This window comes from Drosophila sulfurigaster, chromosome X, assembly GCF_023558435.1.
Source record: "Drosophila sulfurigaster albostrigata strain 15112-1811.04 chromosome X, ASM2355843v2, whole genome shotgun sequence".
Taxonomy (NCBI): Eukaryota; Metazoa; Arthropoda; class Insecta; order Diptera; family Drosophilidae; genus Drosophila; species Drosophila sulfurigaster.
In genome coordinates this window covers 1,639,697-1,664,402 of record NC_084885.1, presented here as the reverse complement: position 1 = coordinate 1,664,402, position 24,706 = coordinate 1,639,697, and the positions used below count along the sequence as shown (strand labels likewise).

At 40.9% G+C, this 24,706-nt stretch overlaps 1 protein-coding gene across 5 annotated transcripts in view; it reads right to left on the bottom strand.

Annotated features, from left to right (window-relative positions):
* LOC133849576 (homeobox protein cut) overlaps positions 1-24,706 on the bottom strand; it is an 89,646-nt gene that overhangs the window by 33,099 nt on the left and 31,841 nt on the right. For 4 of the 5 annotated variants that reach the window (XM_062285749.1, XM_062285753.1, XM_062285750.1 and 1 more), the window contains exons 2-3: positions 23,216-23,278; positions 3,721-5,031 (exon numbers count right to left, since the gene is read on the bottom strand). In XM_062285749.1, coding sequence (XP_062141733.1) covers positions 3,721-5,031; positions 23,216-23,278 — 1,374 coding nt within the window. The remainder of the gene's footprint in view (positions 1-3,720; positions 5,032-23,215; positions 23,279-24,706) is intronic. The other variant, XM_062285752.1, reaches the window with a different exon arrangement.

The window sequence follows — 24,706 nt, the reverse complement described above, 5'->3', positions numbered from 1 at the left end:
ATTTTGTATATAAATATGTGTTGCTTTTTTTTTGACAACCAGCGATAAAAACGAATATAGAAAACCGCACACACACACACACACACACGATTGCATGCCTGTGGTTCTGTGTTTTTTTTTTGTTATGATACAATATTATCGTGCCAAAGATTCCCATAGTTCTCTGAAACTGTATGGAAATCAATCCAACTTCCTCTGTGTGTTCCCATCGGAACTCGGCTTATCAGCAGCATTTTCCCGAAGCCTCTTTTAAATGCTCTACAGTGTTCTCTAACTATGATTGAGAGAGTGTATAAGAGCTTCGTTGTTTTCGTTGCGATTTGAATTTGAAGTTTGCTCCGTGATAAAACAAAAATTAAAAACCAAAACAACAGTAAACAATAATCTACAAAACTGAACGTGTCAGTTCTTGTCAGCATTTATAGTATATACTTTATACTAAATATAGTTTTGTGAGTTACTAAATCGAAACGGAAGTGTTTTAGCTGCGGTTTTTTTTTTCGGTGCTGCTAATTTGTTTGCATTGTCTATAGATATGTATTATATTATTGTTGTTGTTTGAATAATGCTTGTTGCCACTGTTGTTGTTGTTGTTTAACCCATGGTTGGCCCCATCGCTATTTTTACACGCACGCTCGCGCTTCATGCACTTTGTCTAGCTGAATTGCACTTCTGCGAAAAAATAAACACGCTTTCAGCCAACACAAACACAAACAAAACAAAGTGAAGAGAAGAGAAGAGGAGAGAAGAGAAGTCGCTATGGAAGACAGTCTCTAACAACAAACAACTGTTGCAATTCCATTTAACATTTCGCATTATCTCATTTCTGTATTCTCTTTTCTCTTTTCTGTTTTCTTTTTTCATTCCGTTTTGCTGTCGATCATATTTGCACAGTTTCCTTTATTTCGCTTTTGGCTTATCCTTTGCCTTGGGGCATATTGATTCTTAAGAGCAATTTGACAAATTTGCAAAATTAAGTAGAGAATTTCTTTACTGTGAATTTAAGTAGAACATTTCGAAAATTGAGAATTGATTTAGTTTGGAAGTTAGTGCAATTTCGTAAATTATTTGTAGTGTATTACAAGTTCGTGCTGCTTTTCGGCTAAACTAAACTCATTTTTGGATTGTTGCTGTTGCTGTTGCTTGCTTGGGCGGCGTCACAAAATATTGTCGCATATTTATGAACATGTGTAACAGATAAATCTGAATGTTGGGCGCACACACGTAAGTGATTTAGTTGTCAGGCGAGTGCATTTATCACAGCTGTGTTTGGGTTGTCGCATTGTCGACTTTGTCTGGAGTTGCTCTCGTTGTTGTTGTTCTTCTTGTTCTTGCTGTTGTTGTTGTTGTTTTCTTGGTGGCACCCAATGGATTTCTTCGAGAGTGCGCTTGCTTGCCGCCAGGGGGCGCCAGTAATCAAACTAATGAGCTATGTACTTGCGTGTCTTTCTCCCTCTCCCTCTCCCTCTCCCTCTCCCGCTCATTCGTTTTTTTTCGCTTTTCAAGAAATCGTTAGGCGAGCATTTGGCAAAAATAGCATTTAATGGATTTCAAATAAAAGAAGCAGCCAAGAAAAGCAGCCTAGCAATAAGTGGCAGGTAAAACCAGGGGTGTATGTATATGTGTATGTGTGTGTGTGTGTGTGTTGTGTCTGTGTCTGTGTCTCCTGTTTGCCAAGTGAAGTGATAAAACATTAAAGAAATGCAACTGGATGGGTTTTCCTCTCTGCGGTTCGCACATTTCGCTATTGTTGTTGCCAAAGGGGTTGCTCCACGAGAAGAAGAAGAAGAAGAAGAAGAAGATGCTGTTGCTGCACTTAATGGCAAATGATAATGATTGATGCTTAAATGCAACCCAAACTCAAACCCAAACTCAAACCCGAGCCCAATGTGTACTTTTTGCTAAGTGCAACACGAGGAGTTTCTTCGCCTTTTGCGTCGGGAATTAATGCTGGCAATAAGCAATCATTCAATGTGGAGCGAACGCACAATGGAAACGCGGTTGAGTTTGGCTTGCATTAGAGAGATTGCAAAAGCGGCTGCAGCAGCAATCAAGTGGAAACATTGCAGCAAAAGGAATTGCTTTCAATAAAAGCGAAAAAAGTAATACCACACTTCTTAAAATATACCACATAATACTTAAAAGTTGAGTAGACCAAATATGACAGCATCGTAACAACAATGTGGTATTATTCTTTAAATATACCAAATCAATATACCAAAGAATACTTAAAAGTTGAGGAGACAAGCGACGACAGCATCGTAAGAACAATGTGGTATTATTCTTTAAATATACCAAATCAATATACCACAAATATACTAAACAATTAAGGAGACTTAGTACGGCAGCTTCGTTTGAAAATTAAAACAGTGTGGTATTATTCTTTAAATAATACCATATTAATATACCGAAAGTATTTTTAGCAATTAAAATCAAAACAGTTTGGTATTATTCTTTAAATATACCAAATCAATATACCGAAAATATACTAAGCAATTGTAGTACAAGAAAATGGTGTGGTATTTTTCTTGAAATATATACCAAATCAATATACCAAACAATTAAGCAGAGTTTCATAATAAAAGCAAAACCCAAAAAAAAAAAAAAAAACAGTATAATATTATTCATTAAATATGCCATAAAAATACCAATAACAAAAAAATACTAAAACATTGAGGACACAAAATATTCGTTCTTAAACGTTGTGAACATTTTGTTTCACTTTTGTTTTGTCAAGTTCTTTGGCATATTTAACGCCTTAGCTTACTTGCCCCACTGCATGTGGCATGCCACGCGCTGCCTGACAACAACCAGAAGAAGCAATGTAAACAACAAAAAGGCAGTCAACAAATTTGCAGGCGTAAAAATTGTCATGTCAATATTTTAATGATATCACTTTACACCTCAAACTGAGCCATCCACTAAAAAAAACCCCAAAAGAAGCTAAAAAAATAGCAGAGAAATGAAAACCCTGCTCTACAATGGAACTTTTTAACTTTTCTATACACTTTTGCTCGGTTGCTGTTGTTGTTCGCTCCATTTGGTTGGGGTATCTTCTGGCTTTCGAGTCAAATCGCTGGCATATTTTTTTCTTTCTTGTTTTTGCTCTGATTCGCTTTTTATTTTTTTTGCTCTCTCTGTGCCCTTTTCTTGTGGCGTGGCGCGCAAAGAAAAAGTCAAAAGTCCTTTTCATTTTTTTTCGCCGCTCATTTGTTTGCCTTGTTGCTGTTGCTGTTGTTGTTGTTTAGCTTGTGTTTGGCTAGAAAATTACAAGAAAAGTGCGCCAAAACTGGTTGTCTGAGGGGGATTAGGGAGAAGGGGAAGGGGAAGGGGGCGTGCTGTGGGTGTTTTGTTTACTTATGCAAGTGTTTTCTCAATTGTGCGTAGGGTGAACCGAAAGAGGCAGGAAAAGCTGCCGGACAGACAGACAGACAGACGGACGGACAGACAGACAGACAGAGGGTGAGGTGAGTGGAGTGGAGAGAGGGGGGCGGGTCAGTCGTGCGTTGTATTCGGCGTCTGCGGTTTGCATTTTTTTTCCCAACTTAACTCCTTTTTTGTTGTGTTTGTTTATTCCTGGCTACATTTTTAGCACTTTTGGCCTGTGTCTAATCTTAACGGTTTTACATTTCATTGCGCCAGGCAATTGTCTGGGACAGTTTATGAAAGCTACAGAGGATATATAGAATATAGAATATATAGATTGTTTGGGACTCTTACCTCTTTGTCTTTGGCAGCTAATAAAACAGCGGGTTGATTGTTGTTGTTGCTGCGCTTTTTGCGCTTCTCATTTGTTGTTGTTGTGTTGGTGTTGTTGTTGTTGTTGCTGTTGGTGTTGTTGTTGTTGTTGTTGTTGTTGGTGCAATCCTCGTCCTCGACACTGTGTGCCACATGTTGCTCATTTACATTATTATTATCACGCAGTGCAACATGTTGCGTCTTCTGTTCACTGTTCTTTCGACTACAACTATCCGTGTTGTTGTTGTTGTTGTTGTTCTTATGATTATTGCTAACATTTAAACTAGCTTCCCCATCATCATCATCGTCGTCCTCCGCTTCCGCAACATCATCATCATCATTATCACCATCAACATCTTCATCATCGTCATCTTCATCGTTGTGTTGCGTTGTCGCCGTCGCATCGATAATATTTTCAGTTCTTGCTGATGGCTGCTCAACAGCAACAGCAACAGCAGCAGCAGCCACATTGCCACTGTCGGCGGCAATATGCTCACGTTCCAGCTCCATATCATCGTCGTCGATGTCGGGTTCGCCATCAGCATGTGCCACATTCGATTGCATCGAGGCATCCTCCTCCTCATCATCGTCCTCATCATCATCATTGTTGCCAACTGTGGTTGCTGCTGTCGCAGTTGCTGCTGCTGCTGCTGCTGTGGCTTCAGCTGGCTGTGGAAGTGTTGCTGCTGTCGCAAGTGCTGTTGCTGTCGCAGTTGTTGTTGCTGTTGCTGTTGCTGTGTTTGTTACTTGTGTTGCTGCTGTCGTTGTATTGCTGTTGCTGTTGTTGCTGTTGGCTGCTGCAGCGGGCGAATGCATTGGCGATTGTTGCTGCTGTTGTTGTTGCGCTGCCGCCGCAGCCGCAGCCATCATCATCTGTTGGGCGTGATTGAAGAAGAGCTTCGGATTCAAACAGGCGCCGCCGACGCCGTTCTGCTGCAGACTGCTCTGCAACTGTTGCTGCTGCTCGGCGCTCAGCAACGGCGGCGATGGCGACGGTGTGTTTGTGTTGGCCAGCAGATTGCCGCCGTTCTGTTGCTGCAGCGTGATGGCCGCTGCAACAATCGAGCTGTTCAACAGCTTGTCGCTGTCACCCGTTGCCTCCTCTTCGGCTTTGATTAAAGCTGCTGCTGCCGCTGCTGCTGCCGCTGCTGCTGCTGCTGCTGTGGTTGCTGCTGTGTTATTGTTCTCGCTGTTGTTATCGCTATTGCTGTTGCTGTCGCTGTTGCTGCCGGGCGTGCTTGTGGATAGTTGCTCCTTGAGTGTATTCACTTCCTTCTCGGCTAAAGTAGCGCGCTGTAATTAGACAAAAAGAGGGAGAAAACAGAGTTAGAGAGAGAGAGAGAGAGAGAAAGAATAGTTGTGGCAACTGCTGTTGCTGCTGCTGTTGCTGCTGCTGCTGCTGCCAGTCGCATATGTTTTGGCAGGCAAAAAGTTTCGAGCGAGCCCAATGCCAAAAAGGCAACTATCGACCCTCATTAATTTTACTTTTAAAGTCATTACGGGTTAAATTTAGCCAAATTAATACGTTGCAAAACTTTTACAGCACACACACAAAAAAGGCTCAAAAAAACATTAGACAACCCAAAAGGGTAGCAACCAACAACCAACAACCAGGCAACAACAACCAACAGACCAAGAGCCGACAAATTTATAGTTTATCGTTGGTATCGATAAGCCAACTTGAAATTTTAGTGCTATTAGCGTTGACCTTCGATAAAGCGGGGACAACCCCAGAGGGGAGGCCAGACATTTGCTTGAAATCAAATGCCAAATGAGAAATTAAAACAACAACGACAACAACAACACAAAAAAACGGCTACAAAAATATGCGGTGCAAACTTTTTTGGCAAATTAGTCTACGCCCAAGGAACGAGCTCGGAGCTCGGAGCTCAGAGCTAACCCAAAAATCCGACCTCTCCGTCTCCGTCTCCGTCTCCGTCTCCCCTTCCCCCTGAGACGGGTGGGAAAATGTGTGTTGTTGCCTCCTCCAGGTCCGGCGCAATGTTGTATCCTTTGCTTAGCCTTGTAAGCGACTCCGAACAACTTGCCTCGACTTTCGAGTCGATGCCAATGACTTTTTGGCCAGCACTTTCAGTTCTTTATTTTTTTTGTGTTTTGTTGTCTTGTATTAAGGGGGGGCTTCGATTTTCTGTTGATTTCTGCTTATTTTCATTTGGTTTCGCTACGTTTGGTTTTTGAGTTTTGTGCAATTTTATTTGTATAAATACCGGAAGCTCGAAAAAGCGAGGCGGGGTCTGAGACGTGGTCCGGGGCGTTGCAGGCAATAAAGAACTTTGGAAATTAGTCGATGGGCATAGGAAAGTAAAGCAAACCAAACCAAAGCAAACCAAAGCATAGTATAGCATAGCTTGTATATATATAGTAGTAGTTGTAGTAATCACTGGCGATGAGTGTGAGAGCTTTGCAGTTCTTATACAAGTTTTTCCTCATATCGATGAGACGATGACGACGACGACGACGACGAAACTACCCGAAAAAGTTAAGCAGGAAGTCGTTATAAGGGTCGAGTTAAGACTGAATTGCACTGCAGTTCCAATTCATTTTTTAAGGGGAGGAGGTAAACGATTAGAAATAAGTCGCAGGGACTAGCTAGGAGTTTAGAAGCTGGCTAGCTTTCTAGCTAGGATCATCAAGTTGTATACTCGCAAAAAGAAGTAAGGAAGAAAACGGAAGCCTCCTTCCATCACTCCAAAAGAACCCCTCGAAGCGGGAGCTGCATTTGCCAAAGTATCGTTTGCTGATATGAGAAATGCAATCGAAAAGGCGCAGACTGCGTGTTTGTCGTTTTTATTTTTTCTCTCTCCTGTCGGTAGATGAATGGCCCTCGAGGCATATTTGTCAACATCATCAACAAACCCAAGCCGAGCACCCAAACTCGCTAAAGTCCCTTGCCTGCGGGGGAAAAGACAACAGCATTGAGTTGTATTTGGTCTCAGTCTCCGTCTCGGTCTCGGCCACAGTCTCAGACTCGTCACATAGATATATATTTATGATATTTAAAAGCTCTTAAGTACAAACAACAGACAAGCGACTGTTCGCGAGGAACAGAGAACAGAGGACAGAGGACTGAGCACAGAGTTAGAGTGCGGGTTAGGTGGACACTGGGTGGCTGTAAAGGAAGCTGCAGTTTTGTCCTTGCCGCTTTCTGCCGGGGACTTAAAATGCCAGACAGCCTTCGCGGCTGGCTACGGAGAGGAAGCGGGAGGAGGGAGGCAAAAGGAGGCAAAGTGATTTCCATGCCTGTTGTTGTTTGTGGCGAAATGTCTGTGGCACGTTGGACTATTGCTGTGGCTGGTGGCATGAGCTGCTTAAGCTTGAAAATTGTTTTCATAATGCCAGTTCGTCGATGATGTCCTGCATGACTTTTTGCACACACACACACATTGTTAAACTCAGCTGCAAGCTGAGTGAAGTTTTCTTTTTGCGCCTCTTTTTGGCAAAACAGTTGCTCTCTGTGTCTTGGCTGAAATGCAATCCCCGTGAGAATCGCGACACTTGCCACGCTTGGCCGAAAAACTAGTCATCATCCATCGTCGTCGTCGTCGTCGTCGTTTTCGTGGTCAGCAGTTAGCAACAGCGCCGAAGTTTGGCAACGTCGCAAATCAATTAATGTGAGCATCGTCTGCCCCGCATGTGTCCCTTTTTTCTTCTCCTGCTTCTTCGTCTTCTTCTCTTTCGTTGGTCTCTCACTCTTTTGTGGCCCAGTTCGAGCGGCTTAGCAGCAGTTGCCAACCAAATGAGTTAATTAACTAAAATGCGGGTGGCTTTGCTCATGTTCCTCTCTCTCCCTCTCGCTTTCTATATATCGCTTACATTTTATTTTATTTTCTCTTCTTTTTTTCACTGGCCACTTCAATGTGTTGTGCGTCCAGTCACTGTGTGTGTGTGTGTGTGTGTGTGTGTCTGTGTGTGGTCAGCTTATGGCAGAAAAGGCTTTAGTATTGAGCACCCTTTTAGCGTTTCGTTTCGTTTTTATTTTTGGTGGGGTTTTCCCTTTTTTTTGTTGCGTTGGCCCTGCGAGTTTCATTTAATATTTTTGCATGTGCCGGCGCCGCCACTTCAAAGGAGCTGCCAAAAATAGCCCAAAAAACGTGGAACGCGAATGTGAGGGACGGGGAAAAACACAAAAAACGCAACGCGCGCCAAAAATGTTAAGTGAAATGTTAACAGCGGGGCCAATGTGCGATGCTGTTAACATTTCTATTAGCCAAAAAAAAGCTAAAAAAAAAAATAAAAACTGAATACAACTTCTATGAGTGGGGGATTCGCATTGAAGTACGTCTGTGTACGAATATTATTTAAGCTAATGCATCCCAAAAATAAAACCCATCAAAATCTCACACAACTAGCTTAAGCAACTTTCAATGAAAGCATGGTTAAAGTTAATGTGCAAAAACAAAAAATATTTTAAATACTATATCTAGGAATTACAAGTTGTAATTCTGTTCAACATCAGAGAGTTCGAAAGTTGCTTAAAATTCTAATTTTGATTACTAATGTTGGCATTTTAAAAAGCTTTAATGTGCTTTCGCATCATTTATTTTGACATTTCGATAAGCTTTTGCTTAGTTATAACTTTAAAAGTTTTAAAATTCTGTGTGCTGTTGCTTACAAAGCTGATAGCTTAAGATGCCATTAATTAGCTTTGCAAGCTTACAACTGTGGGTATTTGAAAAAGCTTTAATGTGCTTTCGCTTTGCTTAGTTATTACTTAAAAACTCAATTAACGTGCTGTCGATAAAAGTTGTATCTCACAAATTGTGTGCCTTTAATGTGCTTTGCAAGCTTAAAGCTCTAGCCGCATGTCTGTGCCTATTTTGAGTGTTGGCTGACTGCTGACTGCTGCCTGATTAAGCATTAAGTTCGCTGGATCAGTGTCCTCAAAAGCCACTTTCAAGGATCAGCCGTTGGGCCAATTGTGTCTCCTTCTCCTTCTCGTTCTCGTTCTCTTTCTCGTTTTTGTTTCGTTCTCTCTCTCTCGCTCACATGTTGTGTGTGTGTGAGCATCTTGAGCGATTGTTGCAACTAGTATCGCATGCACATAAGCACTTCACCGGCTTACAATGGTATTCAGAAGAAAATACAAAAAAAAAAATGTAAAAAATACAAAACCAAGTCAAAAGTTCTTAACCTCCCCTTCTCCTTCCTCATCCCACCTCTTACACCTCTTTTTTGCTGTGTGCGTCGTGTGCGCGGCACATGTCAAAAAGCGCGCACTTTTCGAACCCGAAACAGATTCCAGCCCTTGGGCTCTCTCTGTGTGTGTGTGTGTATTATAATGCATAAATACTCATACTCTGCTCTGTGTATGTGTGTGTGTGTGTGTGTGTGCTATGTCATGAAGAATTTTTGCATGCAGCATTGTCTCAAGCTGTTTGCTGAAGTGAGTCGAACGAACGAGCGAACGGACGGACGACGCGATTCTTGTTCTTTCTTTTCTCTTTTCTCTATATTTTTGTATTTTGTCGCATGGCAGCTGTCAGCCCCTGGACAGTAGGGGGTAGGGGTAGGGGTAGGGGTAGGGGGCAGCACTTTTTGTAATTAGTACGAAAGCAACGTTATGAATTGTGCTTGAAGCTCAGCTCGAGTGCGAGTTGTTGTTGCTGTTGTTGTAGGCGGCCGCAACCCCTCAGCAGCAACAGCAACAGCAACAGGAGATTGGGATTGAGATGGGGACTGGGAAACGTCGCTGCATTGTGCTCTGGCACAATAAATCAAAGCAAATCAATGCGACGACCGTTGGCTGCCAAGTGGAAGTCAGAAAGCGAGAGGGAGTGAGTGATAGGGGTAGAGAGAGAGAGAGAGAGAGAGGGAAGAGGGTGCTTTGATTTAGAGGCGGCTGTCAGTTGTTGTCTTGACAGAGAGATGCAAAAACCGCTGCCAGTGGCAGAGCTTCATTGCTTCTCAGTTGCCTCAGTTGCCTCAGTTGGCTGCCACTGCCACTTAAACGCCTACATGACATGACATGGCAAGGCGAGTGGGGGTGGCTTGAGTACAAGCAGAAGGGGTTGGGGGAGGGAGACGGCTGCTTAGCTACATGAAGAAGAAGCGGAGGCATTTTTACAATTACACACACATTAAACAGCAGCAGCAGCAGCCAGCAGCCAGCAAAAGACTTGGTAAAAAGTTAAAAGTTGTAAGCGCAGGTGGCAGCGGCAACGGCAACAAGGGGTTAAATGTGCCAGCATATCTCTGTGTATGCGTGTGTGTGTGTGTGTGGTTATATCAATTGAAAGAGCGCTGAAAAAAAGAGTAGTGAGTGGGGGAAGGAAAACAAAACTGTAGCATGACATTAGGCGCAGACAAAGATGCTGTGCTTATGTCTTGACAGCTGTAAATGTAAAAAAGCAGCAAATGACACACACACACACACACACACACACACACTGTCACACATACATTTATGTATTTAGATGTATATAAGCCCATCAATGTGCCAAGTGCCTTTGTGAGCTGAATGCTGAGCATAAGCCAAGCACTGCCAGCAATAAAATAAAGAAGCTGCTCGAAAGCTGCTTAAGACTAAAACTCAACTCTATAGAAAGCTGATCAAAAGCTTATTTAACTCAATTGCAATTGCAAATAGTTAACAAACAACTCACTACATTTAAAATATAGTTCTACTTCATTTTGCATTCTCAATAAATTTAATGAAAACTTATTTAATCAAAAGCTCATTAACACTAAATGCAAGTTGCTGAAAGCTTATTAAAAGATGTTCTTAATATTTTAATAAAAACTTATTACCACTAAATTCAAGTTGCTGAAAGCTTGACGAGCTTAATATGTTATCAAAAGCTAATGCACACTTATTTTAAGTTGAAAGCTTTGCATAGTTAACACAAATCTCATTTTAAATTGATGCATAGTGAAAGTTGCTGAAAGCTTCCCTTAAAATTGCTGACGAATAGCTTGAAAATCGATGAAGTGCCTAAACGATTTAAGTCTGTTCATCATTGAAGCTTCTTTTTTTGGAATGTATTGCAGCTGCACTTCATCACAGTGCTTCTTCTTCTTTATTTTTTTGTATGTATTTTGGCTTCTCCCACTTAAATTCATGTTGTTCGCTTTTTACAGTTATTTGAGTTCTCCCCCTTGCAGTCCGTTCGTCGTCACAGCGTTTTTATTTTCGGGACATGCCTTTGCATTTGCTTTACAATTTCAAACATCATTAGCAACACACACACATACACACAAATAAACACAGAGAGAGAAAAGAGTTGGAGGAGGATAAACAGAGAGCTTACACACACAGAGGCACATATCCCTTTTTTGCTAATTATTTATTTAAATATTAAACAAAAAATACCCAAACACACACACACACACGCAAAGTGCGGGGGAGCTAGAGCGAGATAGACAGCCTCAAAAACTGCAACAAAAAAAAACCGAAAAAATAAACACACGCCGAGGAGAAGTGAAAAGAGTAGCATAAAATCAACACACACACATAAGTTGAGAGAAGACGAAAATGATGTATTGATGCAGGAGCAGGAGCAGGAGCAGAAGCAGAAGCAGGAGTGAAGGCAACGGGGGTGGGAGGGAGAGAGGTGTATATAGAATGCTGTCTGTGCAGCAAAGACGTACGCAGTAAAACCAAAAACACATACGAAAAAAAAAAAAAAAAAACAAATGACGATAACGAAACGACGAAGAAAAAGTACCGTATGAAGCGACAACGAGAGCGAGTGAGAACACAAAGCTGGGGAAGCTGTCAGAGCAGGGCAGAGAGCAGGTGTGAGTGTGAGTGTGAGTGCGAGTGAGATGGGCATACGCATATGCAAATACACACGTACTCACATAACTGTACATGCTGTTTGGCATCTTTTGCCAAAGTCTGTCTGTCTCTCTTTTTTTCTGTCTGTCTGCCCAGCTAACTAATATTTTCTAATTTAAAATTCTGTTTCTTTTTTATTGCCCAACGCACACACACAAACACACACACACACTCATGTGATGCGTATGTAAATTTATAAAATTTCTATTTACTTATCAAAAATCAGGCAACGACGAGCCATTGAAAAAACAAAGAGTTGTATTTATTATTACCCCTGTGCCACGCCTCCACCTCCACCTCCACCTCCGTCCCCTGCCTTTGCCTAGCACTCATCAATTTACACAGCAGGCAATGAAAAACATGACGTTGTAGCTGCAGAAGAAGAAGAAGAAGCAGAAGAAGATGAAGAAGCAGCAGTTGAGCTGAGTGGACAGTGAAAGGGTGAGTGACGAGGAGGAGGAGGGGGGGGAAGCTGTGCACGCCCAAATGTATGCTATACAAAATATAAATTAGCTTTGATATGCGAAGCCGCTGGGCGTGCTTTGGGATGGGGGGTGAGGAGTGGGGGCCAAGGGCTGGACTGTAAAAAAGGATTATATACACGCGCAGATGTGTGCTTGTGAAAAGATGCTGAAAAAAGGATTAATGCGCGCACCACGCAAGAAGACAACCAGAAAGAGTGGATGAGGAGGGGGAGTAGTGGAGCTTTGAGGGGGTTTGTTAGTCGGCTATATGCTTCGATTTTTAATGCGTCATATGACAAACAGTTATGCGTGCATGTGTGTGTGTGTGTGGGTAATTGTCTGTCTCAGTCTGACAAGAGGCAACAAAATCCTCGAGGGTGGGGGACGGGGAAAGTATTTCCGCACAAAGCGTAGGGGGAGGGTAAAGGGAGGCAAAGTGTCAAAGAAAAATGTGTGCGGCACTTTCTTTACAAAAAAAGCTACAGTTACACACATGCGAGTGTGCGTGTGCGTCAGTGTGAGTGTGTGTGCATCAAATTAGACGATTGCTAATTGCTGTCTGTAGCACAAAGATTACAAGAGACACAGAACTGAGGACTGTGACTTTAACTGCAATGAAAGCAGAGTTTGAAAGAAAGTTCAAGTTGCTAAATAAACCAAATTCGAAGCTTTAAAGCTTATTTGAAAGCTTCGAAGCTGCTTTTGAATTGAAAGTTTGAAAGAAGTTTGAAGGAAAGTTGAAGTTGCTCAACAAATGTTGAAATGAAATTTAAAAGCTGCGCCTGCTAAAAGTTGCTAAGTGTACAAGATGAATGTGTAAAGCTCATTATAAATCTTGAAAGCTGCTAAATTCTTAAATCTAAATTAAAGGTAGAGTTTGAAGGAAAGTTGAAGTTGCTCAACAAATATTGAAATGAAATTGAAAAGCTGCGCCTGCTAAAAGTTGCTAAGTGTACAAGATGAATGTGTAAAGCTCATTATAAATCTTGAAAGCTGCTAAATTCTTAAATCTAAATTAAAGGTAGAGTTTGAAGGAAAGTTGAAGTTGCTCAACAAATGTTGAAATGAAATTGAAAAGCTGCGCCTGCTAAAAGTTGCTAAGTGTACAAGATGAATGCGTAAAGCTCATTATAAATCTTGAAAGCTACTAAATTCTTAAATCTAAATTAAAGGTAGAGTTTGAAGGAAAGTTGAAGTTGCTAGTTAAACAAGATGAAAGCTTTAAAGCTCATTGTGAAGCTGTTTTTGAATTGATTGTACAATGTAATAAAAGTTGCTCAACAAATATGAAACTTAAATCCTGATCATGCTAAAAGTTGCGAAATAAACAAGATTAAAGTTTCAAAGCTCATTACAAATATTTAAAGCTTCTTCTGAATTGAAGTTTCTCAACAAATATGCAGCTAAAAAGCTGCTTGGAAAGCTTAAAAGCTTCTGCAGAGCGATCGAAGGCTCAACTCTCTTCGCTGCTTATTGCTGATTTGTCTCATTAACAATCAAAATACGAAGCGCGCCCTTTTGTCTCTCGCTGTGCAACCCTTTTTTTGTGGTCCGAACTGACCGAACCACAACTCCAATTCTGATTCCCTTCTCCCTTCTCCCCCTCCCCGTGCTCGTACACACACAGAAAAAGTAATAATAATTTTTTGGCTTATCCTTATTATTACATAACTTATGCATACCTTTTTTTCTCCACCTCCGCTTGATTCGCTGGCCACCTAACTGCCCAATTGTACATCAAAATTAACACACACACACACGCACATGTGTGACCCTTTTCTCCATGTGTGTGTGTGTGTGTGTGTGTGTGTTGCCCCTTTTCCCTTTCTCATTTCATGCGCTCTTTTGGTCACTTTGTTCATAGGCCTTTTTTTTCTGTTTTGTGTTTTGTTTTGTTGTTGTGCCAAAACACATTTTTGACAACAACAACAACAATGGAAAGAAAGAAGGGCTCAAAAAGTAAATAATTAAGCATTACACTGACCAAATAGCACAACAGTGGGTGAGGAGGGGGTAGGGGTGTGGGGAGAGGGAGGGGGGAACACTCAGTTCAAGTCCAGACAAATACAAATAAATATATATATTGTATATATACATGTATAACTCATATAGATGTGGGCAGTACAAATAATGATTAGAAATCCCTTCTCACACTCTTTTTTTTTGTACTTTGGCTTTTGCTTTTGTTTCACGTGTGTGTGTGTGTGTGCTTGTGTGTGTGTAATTTTTGACATTTTTATGCGGGCCTCACACACACACACAACTACAAAAATGGGGGACAACAACACACAACAACAAAAAAAAAAAAAGGATAGCAAAAAGCTTCTCAAAGTTAATGTGCCAAAAAAGCGAGGGTGGTCGAGGATGCGGGGTCAGTGGAGCAAAGGGGGTATGGGGGTGGGGGTGGGGGCAGTCATAAGGGTTGAGTATGTTACATAAATTTGACACTGTAAAATCTAACTGAAATTAATGATTGCTATGTACAGTTGTGCACAAAACGTGGAGTTTCTTTTTTCTTCCTATTTTTCAGTTATGAAGCGACAAAATCAATAGAGAAAGAGAGAGAGAGAGAGAGACAGAGAAAGAGAGGCACACTATCTATCAAATCTTTAATTAAGCCGAAAATTAAGCAATTTATTTAGTTGCCTAGAAGGCGTTGTTGTTGTTGTTGTTGTTGCGTTGCCATCATCCTTCACATTTTACAATTTCAATCAAAATTTCCAATCAATGTCAATTCATTATGCGCAAAGCAAGGAGCAAGGAGCAAGGAGCAAGGCTGGCAGCCACAAAAGGTAGTCCTTCAACTCCTTTCGCTCAGCTCAAGCATCAAAAATGCCAAGGCAACAGCCAAAGCAACCCTCTCAGCCAGAAAGAGAAAGAAAGAGTGAGAGAGAGAGAGAGGTGGCATTTTTAATGAAAGCCACGCACAAAGTTGCCTGTCAAGTTTGCCTAATCAAAATCGACAACATTTTATAGTTTGGCCGTGTAAGACAAACAGACAGACTGAGACGGAGAGAGAGAGAGAGAGAGAGAGAGAGAGACGGGGAGAGGGTTGTGTGTGACAAACAAATATTTGAAAACGTAAATCACAAATCTTTCACTTTCATTTGGCAATCCTTTTGTGCCCTCTTCTTTCAGGTTTCAGGTTTGAAGAGCGAAGAACTCTTGTCTCTTGTCTCTTGTCTTGTCTTTTGGGCCTCTGACAAAATCGAAAAACATTTCGTGTATTAAAACCGAAACGAATTAATTTAATTAATTACAATCATGTCTTATTAGAGACGTATGAAGACGATGGCAAGACTCTCTGGCACTTTGTCTCTCCCCCAAGAGAGGGGAGAGGGGAGAGGCAAAGAGTTGCCAGCGCCAAAATGCTTTTGTTTCAAGTGTGTGTGTGTGTGTGTCTCCTTGATTTAGCTTGGCTTGGGGAGGTTTTTGGCTTGGATTCCTTTTTGCTTGGGGTGAGCCAATAGATGACAGCGCAAAGGGTTGGGGGTGGTGGAGAGGGGGGGGTGCTATATATATATATATATATATATCTAAATATATGTGTGCTGCTCACATCATTTATAAATGCCTGATTTGTTATTTACAAAACGAGACAAGTTGCGGCATTTTGGATTGCAAGGGATTTCGGTTTTTTGGGAAACTTCACAATCGATGTGTGTGTGTGTGAGTGTGTGTGTGTGTGTGCGTGTGTGCTTGCCACTTAATTTGAATTTGAGTAATTGCCAAGATGCTGAGCTTGTTTTCTGTGTGTGACTCGAACAGTTGAAAAGAAAACAACACAGAACACAAAACACAAAACACAATTCAACTTTACAGCGCTTTAACATTCACATTTTAATGTCGCATTTACAGCGTGTTAATCGCCGCTGACATTTTAATAGAGTCTCCTCCACACTCCCGCACTGCAGCACTTCAGCACTTGCATTTGTGCCACATGACGCATACGCAATATATTTGTGCAACAGCAAAAACTCCGCCATTGTTGTTGCTCCTGTTCTTGTTCTTGTTGTTGCTGTTGTTGTTTTAATTAATTTCTGTAAAAATATTTATTATTATTAGTCGGCCAGCGACTGAGGCAATGCACTCAACACACACACACACACACACACACACACACACACACACAGAAAGAGATGGAAGCAAGTCCCTCTCTCTCTCCCTCTTTCTGTCTCTTTCGCTATTGCTGTCTCTGTTGCACTTGCTGTGGCTGCTGAATGACTTGACTGTCACTAAACGGCTCATCTAACTGCAATGCTTCATAGAAAATTCGTTTGTGCTGGCCGCTGCGGAAAAAGTCAGCAGGCGGGAAGGGAAGAATTCAGGGGTCGGTTGCTCTAGCTGCTGCCTTTGCTTGCCTGCCTGACTTATTTTTACAACAACAATGAAGACGGACGCAAATCACAAAATGAAAATCGAAAAGTGCATGCTTTCTATATAATGTGTATATAAATATATATTAATGTGTATGTGTGTGTGTGTGTGTGTGTGTGCATATAGATTTGTATCTGGCTTATGGCAACAACAAATTTACACTCCAACAGACGATGATGTCGTTGTCGTTGTTGTCGTTGTTGTCGTTGATGATGTTGCTGTTGTTGTCGTCGTGCTAGTCACTCAGTCAGCCGCGTCACCCTCCCTCCTTACCGCCCTCCCCCTCTTGCATTGCCAGCCAGCCAGCCAGCCAGCCTCTGGTTTGGTGCGACTATAAAAATAGGCAAATAATTATTTAAGAATTTCTTGATTAATTGGCAGCGTTGTTGCTGCTCTTGCTGCTGCTGCTGTTGGTGCATGCAAATTTTGTATTGCCGTCGCCCATTTGGCAGCAGCAGCAGCAGCAGCAGCAGCAACCACAACAGCAGCAGCAGCAACCACAACAGGGCCATTTTGGCCAACACTTGATTGCATTTTCAATTGTTTGCCGTTATGCATTTTTGCCAATAATTTACATAAACGGCATCCTCTCGCATAGTTCTCGCCATAGACAGCATTACATGACAGCAACAGCAACAGCAACAACTACTGTAACAACAGCAACATTGTTGTCAGTTTTGCGAACTTGCTACAAAATTGAGTTAACAGCAAAGTTGTAAAACTCTGCGCTGTCAGTGCATCTAATTAAAACTTGGCCCAAAAAAACAACAAGCGAATAGAAATAAAAAGCTTTGACTGAAAATGAGAGCGAAAGCTGCTAACGACTTTAATCAGAAAGCTTTATCAAGTAGCAGAAACAGATTTGTAATTAGCGTGTTAGAACTTGAAGAACTCGAACTTTAAGTCAATGCATGCTACAAGCTTTCAGCAGCTTTCAACTTTTTAAGCAAACTAATCACAAGCTTAAGCTGCTTTGAAATCAAAGATAGATCAATTTAAGCTTTGCATTTAACTGAGCTTAAGCAGTGTTTAAGTCGATTATGTTACAAGCTTTCAGCAGCTGTAAGCTACAACAACTAAAGTTAAATAGCTTTTATCAAAAAGGAGTGAAAAATTAAATTTATAATTAGCTTGATCGAACTTAAGCAAAGTGTATAAAGCTTTAAGCTGTTGTTAAACTGTTCAATCGAAGAGCTTTCACTAAGTAGCGTGCTAAATCAGATTTGAAATTAGCTTTCAGCAGCTTTAAGCTGTTGTTAAGCTCTGCTATGGATCGCTTAATGCATAAGTGATGCACAGAGTTGAGTAACCTGTCGTGGACGCATTCGCATTCGCATTCGCTTTTCAATACTCAACAGTCAACACTCAACGGAGTCGCACACTCCACTAGAAACACACACACACAGAGAGAGAGAGAGAGAGAGAGAGAGAGAGACTGAGTACAGTCTATGCACCAATTAGCATATTTTATATCAATTCCTGTCATACATTCCACACCTTGCCACGTTCAACGTTCAACGTTCAACGTTGTTGCCGCCCAAACAATTCGCCAGGCAGCACAGCACAAAGGCTTGCACTACATTTCCTCTTCTCTCTTGCTCCTTTCTCTCTCTCTCTTGCTAAATATATGTATATATATATATATATATATGTCTCGTTTATTTTTTATCAACTTTAGTTTGAGAGACAGAGAGAGAAAGAGAGGAGACAAGGCAATTGCCACAGTCACATTCACATTCACATTCACATTCACGTTCTCATCAACATCAACATCCACAGATTCATCTTTGTCGTTCCGCATAAATAACTGTCGCAGTGAACCTCCCCCCTCCATCCCCCTATGCCCCCCTGTATCTGTCTGCATGCATGCATTATTTCATTAAAGTATTACAATATTAATTCGATTTTCACTAATTGACAAGAAGAACAAGAACAAAAAGAAGAAGAAGTTGACTTCCCCACACAAAAACAGTCTCCACTCTTTGTCTGCCCTCTCTCTCTCTCTCTCTCTCTCTCTTTGTCTCTCTCTGTCTCTCTCTTAGTGTGCATGGATCATCATCATTTGTCGCCGGCTTTTGTTCTGTTCTTCTGTTGCTGTTTAATCTGTTCTTTTAATGCTGTTGCTGCTGTTGTTGTTGTTCCTACCAAGTTGTTGACCTCGTTTCGAGCCCAGTTAAGTAAGTTGCCTAAACAGCTAGCCAGCCCAACCCCAACCCCAACCCCAACCCCTAGCTAACCCCTTGACAACAACAACAACAACAACAACGACGCAAAACTGGGCAACGCGCGAAAAATCATAATACAAAAAAGCAAACAAGCAACAAACCAAAAACAGCGAAATTTTCGCGCGCCAAACACATGACAAAAGGGGATGAGGCAGGCCAAAGAAGAAGAAGAGGAGGAGGAGACAGACATTGTGTGTGCACAGAGAGAGTGTGTAGAGGGGGGAGTACTTTTTGGGGGGAAAGGGGAAGAAGGCACTTGTGTCTGTTGCGGTTTTCATGTTGTGCGTAGCTGTCGAGCAAACGGCAAACTGTTGCTGCTTACCCCAATGGCAACTGCATGTCAAATGCTTACCCCAATGGCAACTGCATGTCAACTGAATGAGCTGCAGAGCAATGCGACTTTATTTTATATTACTACTTAGCATTAAACTATTCTACTTTTGTTTTACATTATCATATTTTAAACTAACTAAACTTTTGCCACACATGCCAAAATCAGCAGCAAGCACCGCAGATTTCAGCAGTGATTTAAATACTGCAAACGTTGCTGATTCCTAAACCCTACTGGGTAATCTGTTGCTGATTACCTCACTGAAATGACTGTACACAGTATACTTTATTATACATTACTTTTTTCTTACATTATTCTATTTTAAACCAAGATAACCAAACAAATTCATTGCCACACATGCCAAAATCAGCAGCAAGCACCCCACATTTCACTAGTCTTTTTGGTGGGCAACATTTCAGCAGTGTCTTAAACACAGCAAACGTTTTGATAAGTTAGCCTGTTGTTAAGTGTTGAAATACTGAAAACGTTTGTTGAGTTGAGTGCTGATCTATATTTCCTACTGGGCAAACTGTTGCTGCTTATCCCAGTCGCAATTGCAAAACAAGTGCACAGCAAAGTGGCTAGCAAATATGAAATATAAAATATTACTACTGCTGATTTTATTCAACAATTCAACATTTTTCCAAACATTTAAAGTAACAAAACAAAATCGAAACCCTTGCCAAATTCAGCAGCATCTGAAACACTGCAAACATTTGTTAGTTTGATATTAAGTGTTGAAGTACTGCAAACGTGTTTGTTAAGTGCTGATCCCTGGTTCGCAATGTTCTTCAATGTATAACTGAAATTGTTCATCTGCTTCCTTTTTCCCCTCCCCTTTCCAGCACCTTTTCCACAGCAATAATTTTTGAAAATTTCTTCAATCTTTGTTGTTCTTCAGTTTATAGTGCAAACGTGTTTGCTAAGTGCTGATCCCTGGTTCCCACTGGGTGTTGCTCGTTGTTGCTTGGTTCCCACTGGGTGTTGCTTGCTTTTGCCATTGGGCTGTTGTTGCTTCGGCCTCGCGTTGTTGGCATGTTAGGCATTCTGTTGTTGCTGCTGTTGTTGCTGGCTGACCCCAAAGTACAAATCAATTGCATGCGTATGTGTGTGTGTGTGGCCAGCGAGTGTAGTATCATCATCATCATCATCATCATCATCGTGTGCAGAGCACATATCACACACAGCGACTGCCACGTGCGGCTGCTTGGTCAATGCCAGACCGGCCGGCCTTGCCATCGTCATCATCATCGTCGTCATCGTCGTCATCGTTGTTGTTGTCTGTGCGAAAATTGTGTCAATTGCAGTGCCCACTGGTCCACACTGACTCCCCCCTCCCATATCCATCCATCCTCGCTTCCTTACTCACTCGGCAAGCACCACAAGCCGCTGGCTTCCCAGCCTTGGCAGTGTCAACAACATGCGCAGGTCGCGCAAATATGTTGCACGCATTTTGATGGCCAACAAAAACACACACCCACAACCTCCTCTCAACCCCCTCTTGGCTGTCTGCATTTTGGGTTTTCAATGTCACACGAACGCTGAACAAAACATTCAACACTCAACTCCACTTGAGTTCTGTTGCCAACTAAAGTCGCAATCTTTAAATCTTTATTCAAGCGCTTTCACTAAGAATATAACTAAAATCCTTTGCTTTTAACTTGCATCTAAAATTGAAAATTAAAATTTGAATAATTTCCTAATTATTTTTGCCATGCTTCCTTTCTCCTTTCTCCTTTCTCCCTTCCCCTTTCCTGCACCTTTTCCACAGCTTGGTGGGAGTGTCAAAAATTCTTAATTTTCTATATTTTCTACTATTTTTTCAATATTAGTTCTTCAATTTATCACTTATATTTTTGCCATGCTTCCTTTCTCCTTTCTCCTTTCTCCCTTCCCCTTTCCAGCACCTTTTCCACAGCTTGGTGGGAGGGTCAAAGATTCTGAATTTGTTTGCCATTTATAGTTTCTACTATTTATTTTTATATTTGTTCTTCAATCTATCATAGAACTTGCAATTTTCAACCTGTTTCCTTTCTCCCTTCCCCTTTCCAGCACCTTTTCCACAGCTTGTAGTGAATTTCAATCATTTTTGAAAACTTCTTCAATCTTTTTTTGTTGCTCAGTTTATTACTTTCGCTGGCACCCACGCCTGGGCATTCAATAATGTGCAACATGTCAGCATAATAATGCCACACACTCGTTTGAACTCATGCCCCAAAGTGCGGCACGAAAAAACCAAACACAGCGGCAGCAACAAGAACAACAACAGCAACAACAACTTTTGTGTCAACAAAACTGTCGTCAGTTGCAGTTGCGACTGTTTGCAATTTGTCAGCAACTATGTGTGTGCGTGTGTTGCATGCCGCATGTGTGGCAGCGCCTCTTTTCGTGGCATATTGCACTTGCGGCTTCTGGTTCCGGCAGCCAGACATCGTTGTTGTTGTTGCTGCTGCTGCTGCCGTTGTCGTGTGGCAGCAACAGCAACAGCAACGAGCAACCAGCAACCAGCAACGTTTGCCCCGCTTTGTGTTCACTTCGTTTCAAACTGAGTTGAGTTGAGTTGAGTCGCCTCTGACCTTCAGCATAAATCAAATCAAAATCGATGCTCCCACGCAATTTTGCCGCTTAATGCGCTCGTTTCATCAGCGAAACAATACACGACGACAATCGAGAAGAGAAGAGGAATGAAAAAAAAAACACAGAAAAAAAAAACAAAAGCGAGACAAGCGCTTAATTTAATTTCCTCCCAGCGAACATAGAATCGGGGCAGCAAATTCTGTTTTCTGTTTTTTTTTTTCGTGATGTATTTTTGTGAAATTCGATCGAAAGAATTATGTCGAAAGCGAGAACAAACGAGAACGAGAATCAGTCAAAGCTCTCTTCATTTTTTATTTCGGTTCGGTTCGGTTCGGTTTTTGCATATCGGCAACAGGAAATCCAAGTTTATGTTTAAATTAATACAGCACAAAAAAAATGAGCAAAACAACAAAAATTATAAAGTAGTGCAAAGAGAGAGAGAGAGAAAAAAGAATTATAAGTAAATGTTTTTGGCTATTGGCATATCAATGAAATTTACAGCAACAACAACAACAACAACAACAACAATTGATGCTGTCGCTGTCGTGGCTGAAAATATTATGCGGGGCACGCGAAGAGGGAGAGGAGAGGAGAGGGAAGTATTGAAGCGAGGGAGGCAGGGAATTAATACAATAAATTATATTATGGCTCTTCCTGTTTGCCCCGATAAAAACGATTCAACGGGCAACGACAGCAACAGAAATTGAATTGAACGTTTGTCGCTGCTTTTTTTTTCTGTTCTCTGCTGATCGTTGCTGATGAAGTGGAGTGATGGAGAGGGGGAATGAAGGCGGATTGCCATAATGAAGTCGAAGATGATGATAATAATGCGTCGTCGTCGTCGTCGTCGTCTGCTGTTGTTGTGAAGAGAGATCTTGTGCGTCTGATTTGTGCAAATAATTGAAATTTGCATATAATGAATGCGGGGGAGAGAGAACGAAAGAGAGATAGCGAAAGAGAGAGAGAGAGAATGTTGCACAGTAGCTGCAATCAGTGTGTGTTGCAAGCAGAAAGGTGCTGCTGTTCGTCTATTGTCGCCTTGCCACATAAATTACATTTAAGGCGACGCCAACTAAAGAGTTAAAAAGCGTTAACTTCATTCACGAAAAAATCCCGAGTCCAAAATACAAAAAAAAAAGGCAGCCTTGAAAACTTTAGCTTTAAACCTTTAAAACGTCTGATGATCTTGATCATCAGCTCATAATCAACATGATAATGTTGATGATGTTGTTGTTGCGCCTACTTGGGCGAAGGCGTGGGCGTGGGCGTGGGCGTGTTGCACGTCTGTTGCTGTTGCTGTTGCTGTTGCCAAGGGCTGCGTTGTTGTTGCTGTGGTTGTTGTTGCTGTGGTTGCTGCTAATGGCAGGCAGACGAGACAAGTTTTGACATATTTTTTGTTGTGCCTGCCTCTTTGTGTGCGTGTGTGTGTGTGTCGCATTGATGAGGACATGAATGAAACGCAAATGAATGAATGCACAGGCAAAAAGACAGTCAGACAGACAGACAGACAGACAGACAGACGGTTAGGGAATGGGAACCTTATAGTTATCATCATCATTTTGTGTGTGTCCTCGCAGACTTCAAATAAACACCAAAAAAAAAAAAAGAAAGAAAGGGGAACAGACGAGCAACACAAACCTCTTTTTCCCTCTTTTTTATGTACTTGTCTTTTTTTTCTTGGCTCACTCTTTTTTAACAAACTTACGATCTCTGGTCGCTGGTTAACCCAGTTGCCTAAATTATGGTTCACTTTGTGCGTTGCAATTACCTGCAAAGAGTTTCGAAAAAGAGATTTCATTAATTAAGATGAAATGAAACAGAAAAAATGCAAATGCAAGTAAATAATAGAATTATTAACTTATGTTATCAATAAAGAGTGGCAAAAGTATTTTGACGTTGTTCTTTAATATTAACATAAAAAAGATTCAAAATTTCAATAAAAAACTTTGAATATTTTACAACCTATTAATAAGACAATTTTGTATTAGAAACACAATAACTTTAGCTGATTCTATATTAATATTATTTATAAAATAAGCTCAAAAAATATTAAAATTTTCTATACTTATAATATTTTTGTTCTTCGAGTCTTATTAATAAGAGAATTTTGTATTAGAAAAAGAATACATATATATAATATAATAAATTATAATATTCTTTTCTTAAATAGACCTCTGTTATAGGAATGAAATGATATATAATATAATATAATATGTTTAATATAATCAAATATTATTTAAAATAGAACAATTTGTATCACAAAAACTGTTTGGATCTTCAGCAAATGTAATAAGAATAAGAATTCTCCTTATATAGTATATAGTAATAGATGTGATCGTGACTGATTTGATGGCGATCGAGCTTCAATTGATGACTTACAAGAAGTTGAGGGAGAGGTAGAAGAAAAGGCTTCAAATATTTGGTATTTTTGGTTTCGGCAGCGGGTTGAAGTGAATTTGTAGCTGAATTTCGGTAGCGAACGCGGGATTTGTGGATACGAGCACGAGACACGTCGGTAGCCGATTAAAACGCGTCAAATAACAATTAACAACTGATGCAGATAATCATTGTACAAAAAAAAATCTGAACGCGAAAACTTCTACAACACACAGAGCGAGAGTGAGCGTGAAGGAGAGCGGGGAAGGGGAAGGGGAAGGGGAAGGGGGAGAGGGGGTGGTTGATATATGTATATATATATATACAATATATATTTGTATTTATGTACGCATGTCAGCAGCATTTGTGATAAACGACAAAATGGAATCAAATCTAAAGCTCCAAAAAGAACGAACGAACGAAATGAAATGAAATAAAACGTGTGTGTGTGTGTGTGTGTGTGTGTATATAATGTGTACATATAATACCAGCTACTGTGTGTGTGTGTGTGTAGTTAACACTATAACAAAGCGAGCAACCATTTTGTACAAATACATCAACATCATCATCATCATCATAATTATAAAAATTAAATGCTTCTTGGGATTATTTTTCTTCTACACAAATTTTATCAATTTTATTTGTGGCAGCCGCAGCAGCAGCAGCAAAATAAAGAAAGAAGGGGAAGAGAGGGGAGGGAGGGAGGTAGGTAGATGAGACTATAGTCAGGTGTTATAAGCGCCATAAATTGTTTTGAGCGGCGGACAAGGTTTATTATTATGGGAGGAATAAGAGAATGAGAATGAGAATTACTGCAGTT